Below are 20,725 nucleotides of genomic sequence, written 5' to 3' on the forward strand. Positions count from 1 at the left end.
TCTTCCAGGGAAGCTAGGGGGCCGCCCTCAGGGACCAGGCCCCAAGAGGACCAGCCCCGAGGCGTAGCGCCCGCGCCCGTGCCCCACGGGAAGTTCGCGCGCCTCGCCCCAGCGGGTCCCGGGAGCGGCCGCAGCTCCAGGCCGGGAGGGGCGCGGGAGGCGCGGCCGGGGCGGGCGCGCGAGAGGAAGGTGCCTTCGGGAACACGCGCAAGGGCGGGGATTCGCGCTGCCAATGAGGCCCGGGTGTGGGCCGAGCGAGGCAGGGGGACGGGCTGGAGCACAGCCTTCACTGTGGCAGCTGCGGGAGCTGGAGGAGAGGCAGCCGCGAAGCGCCGAGCCGGCCGCGCCCGGAGGCCTGGCTCTGGGGGTGGGAATCCACGCCGAAGAGCTGGAAACTTTCCCGGCAGGTAACTCCCGTTGCCGGGCCTCCCTGTGTCCAGGGCAGGGCCAGCTGCCGGGGAAGGAGATTGGAGGAGAGGGTCTCCGCGAGAAGGAAAGGGTGATGAGAAAAGCGTAAAGGCGTGTGAGAAAGTTTCTGGAGCGCCCCCTCCTCTGGCGGGCACAGTCGGGAGCTTTCCGGGGATAGGCACAGACATGTTGGGCGCTCCCGGCCTTGGTCTCGGCGCCTCTGGGGAGTCGGCGCCTACCCTGCGCAGTTTCCTGCGCTCTGGACCGAGCGGGTCACCGTGGACCTGGGCTGGGTGCAACCGGGAGCACGCGGGACATGCTTGATTTTCGGGACCACCCCAGCCCCGCGCGCCTGCTAGTCCCCTTTCCCGCCTCCTCCGTAGTCCACAGCTTGGAAGGGGCCTGAGCTGCGTCTGGTACCTGGGGCGGGGAGGCGGGGGAGAGGCACGCCGGGCACCGCCGGGTGGGAATAGTCTGGGGGGCGTGGATCGGGAAGTTGCAGAGTGAACTTAAGCCTAAGAGAATCATTTTGCCCCTCTTTGGGCCGAAAGTCTAGTCTTCATTTCCGAGAACACCGCCGTCAACACATCCATGCTCTTTCCTTTAATGGGGGTGGGGAGGGTGTGAGTTACGATTAGACCTTAACGGCATTTATTTTATTGGGGGGGAGCTGATAAACATGAAGATTGTACCGGTATTGTGAGCCCCCTTATTTTTTGAATGCAAGGTGGTTACTTTGTGGGTATTTAATCAGGACGCCGGGTCCTGGAGGACTTTGGGGTGCGGGGCGCAGCGCTAGGGGTGTGAGGGACTCCCCGCTTTGGCGCGGCGGCTTTCCGGAGCGGCTGGCGGGGAAGGAAGCCCTAGGCATTGTGTGGCGTGTTTGTAGACAGAAAGGTCTCTGGACTGGCGTTTTCAAAACTTAAACTTATTGTGTAAGGCTCCGGGAGGAAATGCGGTGGTGGCCTGGTAGAAATGCGGCGCCGAGGTAGAGGGGCAGAGGACGCCGGGCTTGGCCACCGTCTTCTTCCAGCTGGGTCGACATACTCTTGGCAGTCTCAGTGCCCGGTGTCTTCAGTGATGGGACTTGTCACAGCGCTATTTTCTGCTGTAGTCTACTGGGGGAGGTGAAGAGGGCACCTTCATCTTGAACTTGACCCTAGGAGAGGTATCGTCTGGGTGGGATACTAGGTAAAGGGAAGCTGAATCTTAATGTGAGAAGGACCTCATGCTGCGTGTAGCTAGGAAGCTCATGGTTCACAATCTTGGAGGAAAGGTCTCCGGACTGTTGAGGTCACTAACTCTAAAAATGCCAGACGCACCAGACTGCAGAAGTTAATATGTTTTGGAAGAGGTGGGGGTAGGAGAGGTAAGGAGAAACCTGGTTAGTTGGCACAGAAGATTGGTATTTCTCTGTAGTGGAACTGAAGGCAGTCTGCATCTCTGCTTTCGCCAGATCCGCTACTCTCCCCCCACCCGCTTCCTGGGTCGTCTTTATTCCTGCCAGGCTGGCACTCCTGGAGGGGGGAGGGGAAGGAGAAGAGAGCAGTTGTGAGGCTTCTCTGGCCAGCCTAGAGGTATTTCAGATCCGCTACTAGGAAGATTCCTGGATTTTAACAGCTGCTTCTTGATTGCTGGGAATGAAAGAATTTATGAGCGTCTGAGAGGTGTTCATTATGGTAGTACTCTGAATGTTTTACTCATCTAAGCTAAGGATCTCACAAGGGACCTTTCAACTACCGTGCGTCAGTTCATGCAAAGTTTGTGTCAGCCAGAATACTTAGTGGGTGTCAGTCAAAAAGCATCATAAATATATCCTGGTAGTTTTGAAATGAAAAATATGCAGGAGGAAAGAAAGAATGGTATCTGACATCCTTCAGGACTTCCTCCTAGGGTTGTTCCTGTTACCTGCCAAGTGAATACATTCCAGGCTTCATTACTTTTGGTAATTTGAGAATAAGGGATGGGAAATAGTGTCATTGATTTTAATGGAGGCAGGGAAATCCAGAAATAAATTTAAGGTTGCTTTTCATAGCTGTCTTGCAGTTGTGGTGCCATAAACTTAACTTTTGCTGGAGTTTGGAAGCATTGGTTTTCCTGCTTTCTTGGTTTAACCACCAGAATGTCTAAATTATCATAATTCATGTTCATCATGGAGCTAAACAACTGATTCATAGTCAGCCTTTTTCTGCTTCCCATAACAGCCAAAAGAACATTTTGTTTTTTTAACCACACACAATTTATATAGTGGGTTTTTGATACTGGCTGATTGAGGGCACAATTTTAGAGACAATGGAATTGTCTGTATGAAATTTTCCATTTTTAGGCAACTTCTCTTTGAGTTGCTGATTAATTTTTTATCTTCCAGGAAACATTAAAACCAGTGTCCCTGGGCTAGTAGAGCTATAATCCATATTATAATGAGGGCTGCTAGAATGACTGGAGGTTAATGTTATGTCAGTGTTTCCATTAGACCTTTCTAACCCAAATGTAAAGATTTTGTTTCCATAAAGTTGACAGTAGGATAGACAGTCTCATAACTAGAGAAATGGCTTTATTTTTATTTTTGAGATGAAAAGTTTAACTTGGAAGTTACAGGAATAAATTTAAAGAAAGAAAAAAGGTGGCATGCATTCACACACACACACACACACACACACACACACACACCCCACACCCCACATACACATGGGGGGATTTATGAGAGTCCTTAGAATAGCTTTATTCTGAATTGTATTATTATTATTATTTCATACTGGAGATTGAAAATAGGCGCTCTACCACTGAGCCATATCCCCAACCATTTTAATTTTGAGACAGAATGTTTCTGAGGCTGAACTTGAATTTCAGCTCCTGCCTCTCAGTAGCTGGGACCATAGGGATACTGCCACTGTGCTTAACTGAACTGTCTTTTAAATGCATTTTTCATTGGTGGTGAAATTGTGCTACACCCCCACCCCATCTTTAAAATTTTTTGATGTGCAAGGCTCTTAAGTTTTTCTGGAACTTGGTTTTCTCACCTTAATCATCTCTAAAATGGAATTATGTTATAATCCTAAAGTTCTGTGGCTCTTCAAGAGTTTGAGAAATGTTGGAATTCTGGAGCTGTGTTGTAATTAGGACAGTGCTAGACTTTATGAAGGGCTTTGTTACAAATTTTATCCCTGAACACTCAGTTGAGTAAACCAAGGTCCAGAAGTTAGGTCAGTTTGCCCAGTATCATCTATGAATCATAGAGTTGAACTTGAATCTAGGTCTTCTAACTCGCCCTGCTCCCTTCCCCATACCTTTTTTTTTTTTTTTTTTTGTTCACAGAAGTCACCTATGAATTGGCTAAAATCTGACAGACTAATGTTAACATGTGGCAGTTTCTCACAGTATTTCATTTATGGGTTATTTTGGTTTTAGAACCCTAGGGTTAACATCTATGCTTTGATGTCAGGGATTAAAAACAGTTCACTAATAATGGTAATAAAACTTCCTCCCTAGGAGAGTTTCAGAAAGTCACATACTCCGACTAATCATTTGTTTATTTTCAAGTTCTTTTTTATTAAGTAGGCTTCAGGGTCTAACATGATTTATAATCCAGATGTGTAACGCAGACAGCATTCTTAAGGAAATCACTTCTTAAATCTACTTCTGTTTAGAAACAAAAAATGAACATATCACTTGCCTTTCATCTGGATATCTCTCAGACTGATTACAAAGCCTGGATCAATATTCCTTTTTAGGTGTCATAATTCTTGGGCTCTTTCTACTGATGACTGGTTAAGTCTGATTTTGCAGTAGTTTTTGAGCTAACAAAATCCTTCCTTTATGCTGTGGTAAAGAAGTAGTAGGTTGCAGGTGACTATTTCATGATATCTCTGTTGGGACATATTTGGGAGCACTAAGTGCAGCTGTACACTCACTCTGGAAGCTGGTGTGGACTTGATTCTTTCTTCTCTCCCTCCTTTTTTGGATTGGCCCAAGGCCTTGTACATGCTAACTAAATCTATGTTTTACCTTGGAGCTGCATCCCCAGCTCCCTGGATTTTTAAAATAGGTTCAAAAATGGTATTATGTGTAAAGCTACAGACTCTTTTCTGTTTGAGCAACATATCCATCTTCAGCTTTTAGAACTTACTCTTAAAGGAATATCTTTTCAAAATAATGAGCAATGGGGGCCTTAGTACCCAGTGATTGCTGTGAGGGAGGTGTGATAAATCTGAAGTTGGTGTCACTTTCTTGAGAAATGAAAGGAGAAAAGAGTATTGTGAAGCAGTATTTGCTAGTGAAGCTGAAAGACTATTACCAGTGTACAGAAGAGGACAAGAGCCCCAGAAAGGTAGGATGGCTGGTTTTTTTTTTTTTTTGTTTGTTTGTTTGTTTTTAAATCAGGGGAGTGGATTTTGAATGGGGAGCACTTTGGATGAAGAAGGCTCTTAGGAGACATTGACATGATCTTGTGGAGAGTGAAAGAAGTTCTCTTTGTTTGCTGATGGGGTTGCCCTTCTAGGATAGGAATTGTCTTTGGGAGTGTCTGCAGGTATATCTGTAATCAAGGAGAATGCTCTGGTAAGAAGAGTCCCATAGACAAGAATATTGACTAAGCTCAAGGACAAGAAAAGTGTTGCAGAGTTATAGCATACTTTAGCACAGGTTTTGCAACTAACATGAGGGAATTTATTAAAAACCTTCTAGCTGCACTTATAGATAGATGTGAACCCAGTGTGTTCAGCTATCTAGTCTAGTGCCATGGTGACTCAGCCCCTTCCCTGCCCCACCTGGCACAGCTAGGGTTACACACCTATCTTGGATAGTGGCTCTTTAGTGGGGGGTGGGGAAGTCCTTAGAAACCCGTGGCTGTGACCTTTTCATATGAAGGTTACTCAAGCAGGATGGGACCCCATAACATACATCCTGTTGAAGAAATATGAAAAAGATCATAAATATAAGGGTGCATACCATATATTTGCACAGTTTATAGTACAGTGTATATATACTTAATGTGATGTGCTTTTCCCCTGTCGCATGTCATGCATGCATTCCCTTGGATATTCTTCTTTGGCACTGTTTGTTGTTTTTTTTTTGGGGGGGGTACTAGAGATTTAACCCAGGGATGTTTTATCAATGAATGAATTTTTTTTCTTTTAAATTTTGATATGAGCTCTCACTAAGTTGTTGAGGGTCTTGCTCAGTTGGTGAGACTGGCCTAAACTGGAGATCCTCCTGCCTTAGCCACCCAAGTTGCAGGGATTATAGGGCATATGCCACCACACCTGGCTTCTTTGGCACTGTTTTAGTGGTGGTTTAATAAATATCTTATACATGCCATCATAACTTAATTTAACAATCCATTTTGACATTTAAGTATGTTTGGAAAGAAATCTTAGATTATCAGAGCCACTTGGCTCTGATTTGATCTTTTTTTAAATCATTATATTCTGCCTATATATTTTTTAAAATACTCTTTAGCTATACATGGACACAGTAATCTTTACTATTTTGTTTATTTTTATGTGGTGCTGAGGACTGAACCCAGTGCCTCCCATGTGCAAGGCAAGCGCTCTGCCACTGAGCCACAACATCAGCCCCTCAGATGTGATTTTTGTCATCAATCACCACTTCCCAGCACAGTGTCCAACTTGCAGGGATACCTGGCTGCTGGTAGTTCCAGAATCTCATGTCCGCAAGAAGCTGCCTCTTTGCTCTTAGTTCCAATTTAGGAAAACCCTAGAGAGAACATTGATTGACCTGGTGCCAGCCAAAGAAGAGTTACAGCTGGCAGTTCCCATTAGACTCACAAGATGGGACTGTGGGGAGGCAACTTATTCCATAGGGAAGGAGGGAGGAAGATAAACAAAGGCACTGTCTTTGTTTCCCAAAGTGGTCATAACAACATACCAATGTGCCAAAGGCTGAGAACATATCTAATGTTCTTGTGATCCACATGCCTGCAGGTTGGAGAGCAGTACAACCTGTCCACATGCTGTGCAGGACTTTGAATAGCTGTTTACACGGGGTCTTGTATAAGAGGGTATTGAATTACTACTAAAAATGTAAGAATTGGTCATTACTCCCACATAGCCCATTAAACTCCCCTCTTATTGCCATGCTTTGCTCTAAGTTATTTGAGATTAGTAACATCAATTATTAATGTTTTTGAGTGCTTGCTGATGTGGAATTAGATGTGTGAATTTAAAAAAAAGAATCTGTGGATATGAAATAGTGTAGTTCTTACTTCTCCTCTTATCCTTCATACATAGGGATGATTGGTTTCCCATAAAACAGCATTCTATGTCCTGCCCCTCTTGCTTCTTTTTTTTTTTTTAAAGAGAGAGGGGGGGGGGAGGGAGGGAGGGAATTTTTTTTAATATTTATTTTTTAGTATTTGGCAGACACAACATCTTTGTTGGTATGTGGTGCTGAGGATCGAACCCGGGCCGCACGCATGCCAGGCGAGAGAGCTACCGCTTGAGCCACATCCCCAGCCCCCCCTCTTGCTTCTTATGCTTAAACCAACAACTGTTTATTTGTGTAGGACTCAAATTGGAGCAGACCTCCACTGGCCTCTGCCTGGTTCCAGGCTCACTCTTGGCTCTGGAGGTTACACCATTCACTGGGGGCCATTGCTGTGATAATTTACTGTGTTTTACTTGCTGCCATAATTCTGCTTCTGATGAGTTTTCAATGGCCATGACCCTTAAGGGTAAGTTGAGTGTATCTTGCCCTAGAGGGAAAACCACCCCAAGACTGTTTTCACAATATCATACCTGTTGCCTGTGATTGGTCAGTGAATAGGTCTATGGCCCCTATTGGGTCCTGCCATAATTGAAACATAGGTAGTTAGCGCCAGAAGACTACTTGCACAGAGCGCAAAGACTGAAGATGCCTAAGACCACAATTTCTCTTTCATTACTGCTGAATTAACCAAACTTGGAAAGACCATGACTTAGGACCTCTGTGAGAAAAAAAAAAAAACATTTTTCATAATTTAAGACAGTGATCTCTGAAGTGAAGTGTGCCAGATCATCCAATATGGGAAGAAAGAAAATATTAGAACTTTTTCTAGAAAAAAAATTAAGCCTTACTAATATTTATATGTGGGTTGACACAGATTGCCTCCTATCACTTAGGTTATGTGAGGTCACCAGAGGGAAGACTGGACACTTCACTACCTGGTGGAATTGAAATGGTACCCTCATTCTTATTTTTGCCTTGGGTGAACTCTGTGCTTTTAGATGGATTTGTGGGTTATATTATTTAGGTTTAATTAAACTGATCCTCACAAAATGGGCAGGTGGCTTAAAAAGATTCTAGCAAAGAAATAGTACAGTCATGAAAAATGTAGAGTAATGATATTCTTGATAGAGTATATGTGATTATAGAGTATATAGGAATGAGAAAACGTCTTGTCAGATTAGAAATGACTTTAAAATTTGACAAGAAGTTGGCACAAAAATTGTTTATGGGGTGTTCTTCTCTTGGGACTACTCCTCTTTGGGAGCTCTGCTTTCTTTCTCTTATTCTAATAAATTCTGTTACTTTGCTGTCAAAAAATTGTATTTAGATTTGTATTGATAAATGAAAATGAAGTAAAATATGGTTTGAATCTCATCCTTTAAAAAGTGTTTAATAGATGTATAATGTGCATGCATCTAATTCATAACTCTAGTGTTTTAATAGTACATAAATTACGTACAGTTTATAACCTCTTTGAAGTGCTTAATTTTTTTCTGGATAGGCCTGCATGATCAAAAATGTTTGAGGCCACCATTTCAGACACTTTTACTCAGGTTTTTTTTGTTGTTGTTGTTTTAGTTGTTACTTGCAGCTGAAGGTACCACAGCTGATAGAAGGACTGATGAAGGCAGTGGCTGTCCCCATTTTTACTCTCTTTTTTTTTTTTTTTTTGGTGCTGGGGATCGAAAAATACCAGTGCTGGGATTTTTTTGATGCTTAACCCCTGAGCCACATCCCCAGCCCTTTTTTATTGTTTATTTGAGAAGGTCTCATTAACTTGCTTAGGGTCTTGCTAAGTTGCTCAGGCTGACTTTGAACTTTTGATCCTACTGCCTCAGCCTCCAAAGTTTACAGGTGCGCACCACCCCCGTGCCAATTATTCTTAATTGGCAAGATTCTCTATGACCTGGCCCATGACTTTACATTTTGCCTCTGATGAGACTCTTTTCCCCTCCCACTACCAATACTGAAATTTTCATCCTCCTTCAAGGCTTAGCTCAAATATTGCTTTCCCATGAACATCTTTTCTGATTTCTACCTTTTACATTCCCACCCTCTGTCCCCTCCCCTTACTGGGGATTGAACCCAGGGGCACTTCACTTCAAACCTACATTCCTAGCCCTTTTTTAAAAAAATGTGTTTGATTTATTTATTTCATTTTGAGACAGAGTCTTGCTTAGTTGCTAAGGCTGGTCTGGCACTTGTGATCTTCCTGCCTCAGCCTCCCAAGTAACTGGAATTACAGGTGTGTGCCACCGTACCCAGCAACCTACAGTTCTTAAACATCACTCTGTGACAGTTACTGTGGGTGGGTCTCTTACTTCCAGCCCTTGGTCATCTTAGGAAAGCAGAGAGCTCCAAGATTCAAATCCAAATAATTTTCCATCCAAAGTGATTTTTTTTCTCTTTTAAATTTTAAAAGAGTTAATTGAAAAATGAAGATTGAATGAATTCTAGGCATACAATGTTATGGCTTGATGTGTTTTATATATATGTGGTATTTGATTACCATGATCAAATTAATTAATGCATCCATAGTCACCCATACTGTACCTTAGATCTCCGGAACTTGTTCATCTTATAAATGAAAATTTATACCTTTTGAGCACCAACCTCCAGTTTCCCCCATTCTGTATCCCCTGTTTATTTATTTGGCAACTACTGTCCTACTCTCTGCTTCTATTAATTTGTCTTTTTTTTAAAATGTTTTAGTTGTAGAAGGATACAATACCTTTATTTTATTTATTTAATTTTATGTGGTGCCAAGGAATGAACCCAGTGCCTCACACATGCTAGGCAAGTGCTCTACTACTGAGCTACACCCCCAGCCCAAATAATTTGTCTTTTTAAAGATTCCACATATAAGCAAGATAATGGTGGTAGTTGTCTTTCTGTGTCTGGCTTACTTCACTTATTTAGTAGTGTTTTCCAGGTTCATCCATATTGTTCAAAATGACAGGATTTCTTTTTAATGGCCAAATAATATTTCACTTTTATATGTACACAATTTATTTATCCTTTTGTCTGTCCATGGACATTTCGGTTGATTCTATATCTTGACCATAGTGAATACTGCCACAGTGAACATGGGGGTGCAGATATATAGCTTCGAGTTGCTAATCTTATTTCCTTTGTCTATATACCTGCAAGTGGGATTTCTGGATTAATTTTAACTTTTTAAGGAACTTCTATACTGTTTTCCATAATAGTATATTAATTTATACCATTAGTATACAAGAGTTTCCTTTCCTCCATACCCTTGCCAACCAACACTCATATGTCTAATCTTTGTGATAGGAGCCATTCTGACATGTGTGAAGCGCTGTTTCATTGTGATTTTGATTTGCCAGAACTGTTCTGTGTGCTTTCACATGTGCTTACAATTAGCATTGTCCTTCTTTTCGCATGGGAACACTGATGTGAGTGACGGTGAGACGCTCCCTGGGACGATAGTGCAAAAACATTTTTGGAGAGCTGGATGCAGTGGAGGACACCGTAATCCCAGCGACTCAGGAGGCTGAGGCAGAAGGATTGAGAGTTCAAGGCCAGTCTCAGCACTTTAGCAAGGCTCTAAGCCACTTAGTGAGACTCTGTCTCAAAAATAAGAAGGGCTGCAGATGTGGCCTGGCAGTTAAGGGCTTCTGAGTTCAATCCCCCAGTACAAAAAAAAAAAAAACCCAACAAAACACAGCATTATTGGACATTCCTAGTCAGGTGCAGGGAGTTCAAAGGAGAGTCTTCTTTCCTTATAGAGAAGATCAGGAAGGGTCTGACAGATGAGATATATGAAGATCTAAATGTCTATGAATTGTTAGCTGTCTGCAAGTACCACTGCGTAGAGTCATGGGAGATGCTCCTGTGATATTGGCCTGAGCATCCCTGTTGGGAATGATGGACTCCACATTGCTCAGCTGAATTGAGTTATCTGTGCTTTTATCCCTCCATGAAAAGGGTAATTAAGGGTTGACAAGTTGTCAGCTTTCAAGTTGAGCCACATTAGATACTATATGCTACCATGATGGAAAACAGACATCTCTCCAGAGTTTTGAGGGTCAAATGACGGAATGTATATGAAAATGTTTTGAACATTGGAAATCACCTCCCACAGGCAAATGAGATATCAAATTTTTGATTATTTCCCCTGTAGCTATGAAACAATCTATCTCATATTTCCTTGTTGTCCATTTTTTTTTTGGGTGTACTTCCAAAGACTTTTAAAAACGTTATGTCTCTTAAATGGAACAGAGTACAGTTTTTCTCCAATGAACTAGAGATATTAGTTGAAAGTTGCCAAGAAACTTAGCCATGATTAAGTACAATTTGTGATAAAGCATATCTTCTTGGAATCTGGTTGGTCAAGTACCCAAAGTACCCATTTGTAAAAATAGGACCACTTCTGATACATAAAGGTGGAAATATGGTGGGCTTTCAGGTAAATTCTGGGGAACCTTTAAGTATTACCTAAAAGACTTTCAAAGAGTTTTGATTTCCATAGTTTTTTGTTTTTACTGTGAAGCCACTAAATTATTTTGAAGTCTTTGGAGAAAGGTTGGGATACCTTTGAAGTATCTCCATATAGCTTTGAAAGTGAAAAGTTGTGTGGTTTGACAGTTTGGATGAATTTGAAATTTATCCCTTCATGGATTTACAAAATGGATTTGAATAAGTAAAATGTTAACTTCATTTGAGGGCAAGTTTGTAGTGGAAATTCATATTATGGAAAGAGATTGACATAAATTAAAACATTAACTTAACAAGTAAGCATTATTATTTATAGGTGCAAAAGACAGAAATAGTGAGTGGCTCATAAATATTGCAAATAGATGCAGTTTTGACATTTTTATCTGAAGTTCTTGCATCTTGTATGTGACTTAAGAGAACCTTACTTCAGGATAATTTATGTATGTATAGCAGCAATTCCCAAAGTGAGTTCCATGGGAAATTGGTTATTAGGAAATTAATAGGTATTATACAGAGAAAAAAAAATGTTCTACCATCTATTAAGTGGAAAAAAAATCTGTGTTTCCAAAGTAAACCAGTTATTTTTGTTTTTAACTGCAGGACTTTTGAACACTCTTTAGATTCATTCTGAATCCTCTTTTTTTTTTTTTTTTGAAAGAGAGAGAGAGAGAGAGAGAGAGAGAGAGAGAGAGAGAGGGAGGGAGGGAGGGAGGAGAGAAAGAATTTTAATATTTATTTTTTGTAGTTTTCGGCGGACACAACATCTTTGTTGGTATGTGGTGCTGAGGATTGAACCCGGGCCACACGCATGCCAGGCGAGCGCGCTACTGCTTGAGCTACATCCCCAGCCCCTCATTCTGAATCCTCTTGAAGGAAGATATTCATTATTTCCCAAATGGCATGGGACTGTAGAAATTATTTTTGCAAAGCATCTTTTGGCCAGAACAATGATTACTGAGTTGTTTAATTTGTGATGATGGTGATGATGATGATGATGATGATGATGATGATGATGATGATCTTATACTGGGGATTGAACCTAGGGGTGCTATACCACTGAGCCACATTCCTGCCTTTTTTCCCATTTTGATGCAGAATCTCACAAAGTTACCCAGGTTCTTCTTGAATTTGGGATTCTCCTGTCCCTGAGATTAAAGGTGTGTACCATCGTGTCTCACCTTTGTGGAATATCTTAAAAGACTCTTTTTTTTTTTTAAGAGAGAGTGAGAGAGGAGAGAGAGTGAGAGAGCGAGAGAGAATTTTAATATTTATTTTTTAGTTTTCGGTGGACACAACATCTTTGTATGTGGTGCTGAGGATCGAACCCGGGCCGCACGCATGCAAGGCGAGCGCTCTACCGCTTGAGCCACATCCCCAGCCCCCGTGGAATATCTTAAAGCAAATTCCAGATGTGTAATTTTGCTTGGCTTCAGTGTGTATTTCTTTTTTGCAGTACTGTGGATCAAACCTAGGCCTGTGTATGCTAGGCAAGCACTCTACCACTAAGCTACATCCCTGGCCCTGCAATAATTTCTTAATGTTATCTAATTGTCCCCAAAATGTCATTTGTTACTATTTTTGTTTTTTGGAACCAAGATTCAGTGAAGGTTCACATATTGCACTGTGGGTTGTTGTTTTTTTGTCCCTTTATTTAGTCTTTTTAAATGCAGAAAAATGCTATTTCACTGCTTCCCTTCCTCCTCCTCCTGATTTTTAGAAAAAAAAAAAAAAAACTTGTAGAATGTCCACCATTCTGAATTTGTTTCCTTGGTGTTATTTACCTTGTGCCTTTGTTCCTTGTGTTTCTTGTGAACAGGTAAATTGGAGCTTAAGTTTAAAGGCATGATTAGATTCCAGTGAAATATTTTTGGTGCAATAGGTCCTAGACTATGTTTTTTATTTTTTCCTTTTTTTACCCCCTGTGATTTGGCAACAGGCATTTTAGTTCAGCAATTCATAAGTAGCTTTATTTTTTAATGTAAAAAAGTAACATTAACATATTATTGTATGGGGCTAAGGGTGTAATGCAGTGATAGAACACTTGCTAAGTATGCATGGGGCCCTGAGTTGGATTCCCCCAAATGCAATAAAAAAGAAAAAAAAAAAAAAAGGAAAAAAAAAGAAATAATGGTAAACCAAGTGTGATAGTGTGATAGAGCAGCTGTAATCCTAGGAACATAGGAGGCTTAGATAGGAGGATTTGAAATTGAGGCCAGCCTGGGCAATTTAGGGAGAATTTTTCTCAAAAAACAAACAGGGACTGGGGCTATAGCTCAGTTGGTAGTGTGCTTACCTCACATGCACAAGGCCCTGGGTTTAATACCCAGCACTGCCAACAAACAAACAAACAAACATAAACTCAAATAAAACAAAACCTAATAGCTTTGAATTTGTTTGGAGATTCATTTTATTATTATATCAGGAGGATGCAATTTGAATTTATTCCAGGCCAGGTGTGGTCAGAAGGGTATTCTCAATAGTTGGCCTGGTTAAATTGATATAAATTTTTAGTTTATTATATCTTAAGATTGTAAGCCATGTGTCATTGGGACAGTGGCTTAGGTATTAAACATTTGGTAGTTGAATTTTATTCAGAATGACAGGGTATCTGAGTTGTAATGGTAAGATACTGTTCTATAAAGTCTTACTTTTAATACAATAATTTAGGAATGTATAGTAATTTTACCAATATTGGATAAATTTTTAACAAAATATTTTTCTGATGAATTCTTATGTTAATCTAAGGAAATACATTTAAAGACACCTGCAGGGTGGTGATTTTATGTACATGTTGTCTTAGAAACTCAGACATGTAAATAAAGGTTCTATTGCTGATTTCACTAACTTAATTTGCTAAGTTTTTTCCCTTGATAACCTTCTAAGGGATTGTTGTGTGTCTGGGAAAAATTAAACTTAAAGGAATTTTTTTTGTGTTAATGAATAATAGCTTATTATATATAAAGTAGCTTTACATGATGAATGGTAGCTATCATAAGCCCTTTGTAACACATTCTTATATTTAATCTTTTAGTTGGCAGGGACACTGCTTTATACATTAAAATTTGCCTGTTGTGAATAATTAGGTGCTTTGACTGGAGTAGGTACTTTGTAACTATAGCAGTATAATAAAAATATACATAGACACTCTTTCTCCCGCCCCCCACTTTTTTTTTTTTTTTTTTTAATGTGATCTTGCTTTGTTGCCCAGGCTTGCCTCAAACTCCTGAGTTCAAGTGATCCTCCCTCCTTAGCATTCAAAGTGCTGGGACTACAGACACATGCCACCATGCCCAGTGCTGTCTCTTTAAAACACAAATACATGGGTACAGTGAAAAAACGTAGGACTTTATGTATGTGGTGCTCAAACCCCAGGACTTGTGTATGCTCCACAAGTGCTCTCCCTCTGAGCTGACTCCAGCCCCTAAATTCATGATCTTTGAAGCCTTCTGAACCTTGGTTTTGCCTGTGGCTCTGGCAGTTATTTTCTTGACTTGTTTCTATGTTTGTAAAATGAAGGCAGTAATTCCTGTTTCCTGGAATTTGTGCCAAGACCAAAGGTGGAACTTTTATGAACTGCTGATCACTGTGCTTGGCTCATAGGTGCCCCAGACAGAGCCTCTTCTCCCTTCTCTTCTCTTTTTATTTTAAATTCAACTTTCTGGATCAGTTGTGGAAATGTTTATTTGTTCTGAGTCTTTTGAAAATTTGTAAGTTGTTTCAAGATAATCCCTGTACTGATTGCTTATATTAAAGCAATTAGATGCCTCCAAGAGTTTTGAACAAATAGCTAGAATGGTTTTAGATGGTGATTTATAGAGAAGGAACTAGAGTACCAAAAAGGGCCTTTTATTATTGACACAAAGAGTATTGCTAACAAACTGTTTTTGTTTTTTTTTAAATCAGTATTTAACAAAATCCATTTACTTACTCAGACTGTGAGAACATGAGAAGCTTCTCAGACTTTACTAGTATTTTGCTCGAGTGTGGTTTAGAATAATAAACTTTATTTAGATGGAGCAAGTGTGTGTACCACACTCAAGTCATATGTGCATGTTATTTATGAAGCCTGCTCTTGCCAGCCAGGAGAGCAGACTCCCTAGGGAGGTTCCAGATTCAGGGGAGGGGGTGAATCCTCCTTACTGACTTTGTGTCTTATTTAGCAGTGGAACACTTGCCGTGTGTGTGTGTGTGTGTGTGTGTGTGTGTGTGTGTGTCCCTGGGATTGATCCCTAGCACTGCAAAAACAAACAACAACAGTAACAACAAATCCATGTGACCCGGTGTGGTGGTACACATCTGTAATCTCAGCAACTCAGGAGGCCAACCTCAGCAACTTAGTGAGACCTTGTCTCAAAATAAAAATTAGCTCAGTGGTAAAGCATCCCTGAGTTCAATCCCCAGTACACTCCCCACCCCCTCAACAACAACAAAACCCAACAAAAAAACATGTGAAGGCAAAATTAATATATTCTAAGTTTTGAACCGGAGATATCAAGGAGCAGTTTGGAGACTGTTTGGACACTGATGGGCCCTGCATTCTTGGTGTTTATGGGTAAACCAAATGTCCTGTCAGGTGTTCACAAGTCTTGGGGTATATAGCTTTGGATCTGGCTTGTGCAGGGAAAGGTAAGACACAGAGTCACACTGCTTCCTGCCCATGTAGTACCCATTCCTCTCAGAATGAGCTTGATTCCCTAAGGACCCTCAAGTCTAGCTGCACCTGAGTTTTTTTTTTTTTTTAAACACAGTTTTGTTTATCTCTTTCTTTCCAGAATGTTTTGTTTAAGGAAGGTAACCCCCCTCAACTGTGCAAACTTCACGTACCAAAAATCAAGCCAGGAGAAATCAAAAGCATGATTTCCCCCTCTGCCATTTCTATAAGGACAGTGATTGTGTTCTGAGTCAATGGAATTCATAAAGAGAGATTGCTTTCACAGGCTTTTTTTTTTTTTTTTGCTTCCTTCATTAAGAGGAACTTTATCCATCTCAACAAATAGAATATGCTTATGAGTTTGCAGAGGTCAAAAGTCAACATGAAAGTATTAACTCTTTGACAAATTAGAAACTATTTTCCCATTTGCATTTGTCAAAGAGTTATGGAGGCCTTGCATTAATTTTCACAGTAAATGCTTCTTTTTCCTTTCTTTTTTTTTCCTGGTACTGGGGATTGAACCCAGAGCTGAGCTACATCCCTAGCCCCTTTTTTATTTTTTATTTTTTACTTTGAGACAGGATCTTGCAAAGTGGTTGAAGCTGCCCTCAAACTTCTCATTCTCCTGCTTCTGCCTCCCAGGTTGATGGCATTTCAGGTGTGCATCACCATGCCCTGTTCAACAAACATTTTTTTTTGTGTGTGTGTGTGTGTGTGTGTGTGTGCTGGAGATTTAACCCAGGACAATGAGCTATATCGCCAGCCCTTTTTAAACTTTTTGAATTTTGAGACAGGGTCTCACTAAGTTGCTTAAGGCCTTGTTAAATGGCTGAGGCTGGATTTGAACTTGCAGTCCTCCTGCCTCAGCCTCCTGAGCTGCTGGGATTACAGTTGTGTGCCACCTTGTCCAGCAACAAACACTTTTTTTAATTTTTTAATATTTATTTTTCAGTTTTCGGTGGACACAACATCTTTTATTTTTTATGTGGTGCTGAGGATTGCACCCAGCACCCCGCGCATGCCAGGCGAGCATGTTACCGCTTGAGCCACATCCCCAGCCCAAACACTTTGAATGCTGTCCATGTGTCCTGAAGAGTTTGAGGCCTAGCCCTGTGTCTCAGTCTGAGGAGACTATTGCATACAGAGTATTTATGGGAGGTGTTGGGGAGACACAGGTGCCGCAGAAGAGAGGAGGAGGAGGAGGAGGAGGAGGAGGAGGAGGAGGAGGAAGAAGAAGAAGAAGAAGAGCTGGTACTGGGTCAGGGAACAGGGGAGGAGGTGAAGGACATGTAGAACTTTGCCAGGTGGGAAAGAAGGAGAGGAGCTTTCTAGATGAAGGGAGCACAGTGAGCAGAGACTGAGAGGCATGACATACAAATCATGTTTGGGGGTTGTTACTAGAACAGACGGTGCCTGGCATTTGGGTACAGTGACAAGGAGGAGAGAGCCAAACTGCAAAGGCCTTGCATGCCGGGCTAAGAAGTAGGGACTTGCTCCTGTGAGCAAGTGACAGCTGTCAGAGGCTTTTCAGCTGGGAGATGATATAATCAGATCTTCGTGTTGGAGCAAAGCTTTGGCAGCGGTGGTGTGGAGGAGACTGGTGTAGGGACAGATGGGCAGCAGGGCTGCTCTGCTAGGAGGTTTTTTGAAGTAGGTCAGGTGAGAGATGATATTTTAGGCCTGAGTTAGTGGGAAGAAGAGAGTTAATGCCTTTTAGATGAATACCTTTTAGTGGGCATTTAAGTTGCATTAACCCATAGAGTATTCACAGAAAACTTCATGGGGTGCTATCATCATCCTCCTTTTGCAGAAAAGGAGGGGCTCAAAGCAACCTGGATCAGCTAGGATTTGAACCCATGTTGACTACCTGTGCCTCTGTACTTTTTGTCACAAAACAAAATTTCAACAAATTGAGGTTTGAGGATCTTTTAATAACAGTTCATGAATTGGGCAGCATCCACTCTACAAAATAGACAGGAGCTCTGCAGGACATGGCAAAACAAGTCAGTTTTATAAAGTAGCTTAAATCAAACAAAAGAAACAGTACAATGCAAAAAAGCAGATTAGTTAACATCAAGTTACTTTCCTTGTATAGGTTAAAGCAGAGGGCATTTCCTTACCATGCTGCTCAGGTTGACTGAGCCCTTTTTTGATTGGTTGCTGTGAGTCGGGGTTTTTTGGAAAACTATCCTATTTGGGAATGTGTCTTCTGATTTCTTGAAAGGAAGCAGGTTAGGTTTTATTTTGGTGATGTGGAATCTTAGCATGAGTGACTCCATTTTTGAATGGGTCTGTTGGAATCTAGTGCAGGAGCTCAATCTAAATTAATGGCATCCCCAAATAATTACTTAATAAGGGGGAAATGAGGACACAAAGAAAGGGTACACCTGGGAGGTGATTTTTTCAGTGAATAGAAGCTTCTTCCAGAGTAGAAAAGGAATACTTGGCAGCTGACTGACTGCAGGTAGAGAATTTCCAGACAGGCACCAGGTGTGGATGATGAATGCTAATTGAAACTGAGTTCTCTTTCAGGAGGGGAGGGGCAGTGTGTGGGACTTTCTCTGGGAGGGTAGTTGAGAATTTAGTTCTTCAAGTGGCTCTCCTGCTTTCTTGTGGACACTCCTTTAAATGAGGGATTCATCTCTTGGGTAGGCATGGACTTAGGACTTTTGTAGGGAGGCATGGGTATCACATGGGACCCTACCCAGGACACTCAAAAAAGTGTAGATTTCCAGGCCCTGACCACAGGTGGTGCTCCAGTAGAACTGGAGTAGGGCCTGGGAATCTGTTTTCATCATTCTCCTAGGTTCAGCGAGGCTGGCTGTAGCAGGATCCTACATTTGCCATTGCTTGGTTCCAAATGGCCTAGGCTGTCTTAATTTTGCTTCTTTCAGGGAGCTTTTGTTATCTCCTCGGACAATATGATGTTGATCTCTGGTAAAAAGCAGCACCTAGGAAAATTGCTTAATTTTAGGAATTGGTGTGCATTTGTGTTAAATTCTGCCAAGGATGCTTTTTAGTTATTTGAATTAACATGCAAAAGTACAAAAGCAGCAGCCCTTCAAAATCAGTTTTTAAAAATTGTTTTGTAGTTGTAGATGGACACAATACCTTGGTTTATTTTTATGTAGTGCTGAGGATCAAATCCAGTGCCTCACACATGCAAGGTGTATATTCTACCACTAAGCCACAATCCAAGCCCCAGGTTTTTGTTGTTGTTTTTTTAAGTGGACCTTTGGCAAGAGATTTCTAGCAAAATTTGATTCTAGAATTTTTTTTTTTTTTTTGCTTATAAAAAAGGTCTGAGGAAGGAATCTGGGATGTGGAAAGTAAGGAGTTGTTGGTTTGTCTAGGGATAGCCTAGGTTGTTACTGATTAAAAGTCCCTGAGGGACTGGGTAGCTTTAGTGGAAGGTGAATAGCATGCATGAGGCCCTGGGTTTGATCCCTACACGCACACACCCACACCACTCAGTTCATTCCTTGGCACCCTACTCCACACCCAAAAAGTATTCAGCTCCTTGAAATGTAAGTTTTAAGTCCAGCCAACTGTTTATTAGACCATTGGGTTGTAATCACTATGACCACCCTAAGTCCCTCTCCCCCTTTGTCATGTGTGCTTGGTGAGTGGAGACTTTGAAACCAGACAGGCTGGGTTAAGGTCTCTGTGGAGTCCCTTAGTTGCACTGTGTTCCTGGGCAGATCGTACAACCCTGCTGAGCTCATTTTCTGGGAATTTGGAATGCACCTACTTCTGAAGGTTGTTTTTAGAATTGGGTGGCGTAAAGTTGAAATACCTAGTCTTGAGCTGGCCTTAATTTTGAGAGCGGGCGATTGCCTCATTCTGCACAGTAGGCACCTGCTTACCTGCTGGCAGTGCAGTTAGGGCTGACTATGTGCATGGCTCACCACCATTAACTGCCTCATTCTGCTTTTCCTTCAGGGTCAGGAGCCATTCATCCACTCCTGTGTGGTTGTGTCTGATGGTAGTACATAATGGTTTTTGTTTCAGCTTTTATATCTTTTTTGTTGGTGTCTGGTTCCCCTTGGGATTACTTTTGCTTCTTTGTCTCTCCAAGCCAGCAGAGTTTGAGTTTGCTAGCTGCTTGGGCTGTTTCCTGCCTTCTTCATTTTTCTGATGTGAAGGAGGGAGAAGTGTCTTCCTCTTAACTTCTCACTTTTGCTAAATACTATTACTATTTCCTGTTCCAATGACAGGGCTTGTCAGCTCCTGGCTTCTTTTCTGTAGTGCCCATCCTGTTGGGGAGGGGACAGAAATGTTCTTGCTCACTGGTTGTTCAGCCATTTAACAGAAGCCAGCTGAGCCCTTCCTCTGTGCCAGGATCCATGCTAAATGCTTATTTTAAAATTATTTAATTCAGGCCTCATAAAGATTGTAAGAGAGCAGGCTTTCTCGCTTACTGCACCCATTTTGGAGATGAGTTTGCATCTTCCTAAGGTCTCATAGTTAGGTTAACAAGTTACCCAGGTACCTCCCTCTGGGTGTCACCCTTCTGTCTCTCCCTAGCTCACTTCCACCATAGACTTCGCAACTGGCATATCCAGGGGTAGACAGCTTCTGTCCAGAATTGATCAACTTTTAAATCCTCTAAAGGACAGGGTCCAAAGGTCAGTTTTAGTGGTATGGAGTTGGGGTTGGGGCAGCAGGGAAAGACATTTGGGCCATCACTGGCTCTTCAGAGGGAGAGCACACTAGTGGGATTAAGCAGGGCTATTGCAACCATTTGAGACTGTGCACACTCCTGCTTTTGAAATGGCTCATGAAAGACACTGCCTGCGTGTGCTAAATGCAGATTTGAAGGTGCTATTTCCAAAATTAATTTGTTCATAATATCCTTTCTGTTTTTCTGCCATTTAGTCTACATTCTCCAGTGCTTTTGACTGAGTTCCTGGGGGGATTATAGTGCCCTTAGATCGTCCATAATAATTATGAAGATGTGTATTCTTCAGGACTACATAT

At 41.7% G+C, this 20,725-nt stretch overlaps 1 protein-coding gene across 5 annotated transcripts in view; it reads left to right on the plus strand.

Moving 5' to 3' along the window:
- The first annotated feature begins 216 nt into the window (after positions 1-216).
- Positions 217-20,725, plus strand: part of TANC1 (tetratricopeptide repeat, ankyrin repeat and coiled-coil containing 1) — a 233,612-nt gene continuing 213,103 nt past the window's right edge. For 4 of the 5 annotated variants that reach the window (XM_081260655.1, XM_081260656.1, XM_081260657.1 and 1 more), the window contains exon 1: positions 377-407. Coding sequence is in view for 1 of the 5 variants with exons in the window: in XM_081260654.1 (XP_081116780.1) it covers positions 233-407 (175 nt within the window). In the remaining 4 variants the exon portion in view is untranslated. Of the gene's footprint in view, positions 408-20,725 lie in introns of all 5 variants that reach the window. The other variant, XM_081260654.1, reaches the window with a different exon arrangement.

The sequence above is a fragment of the Spermophilus citellus genome (assembly GCF_964194105.1).
Source record: "Spermophilus citellus genome assembly, chromosome: 11".
NCBI classification, from domain to species: Eukaryota; Metazoa; Chordata; class Mammalia; order Rodentia; family Sciuridae; genus Spermophilus; species Spermophilus citellus.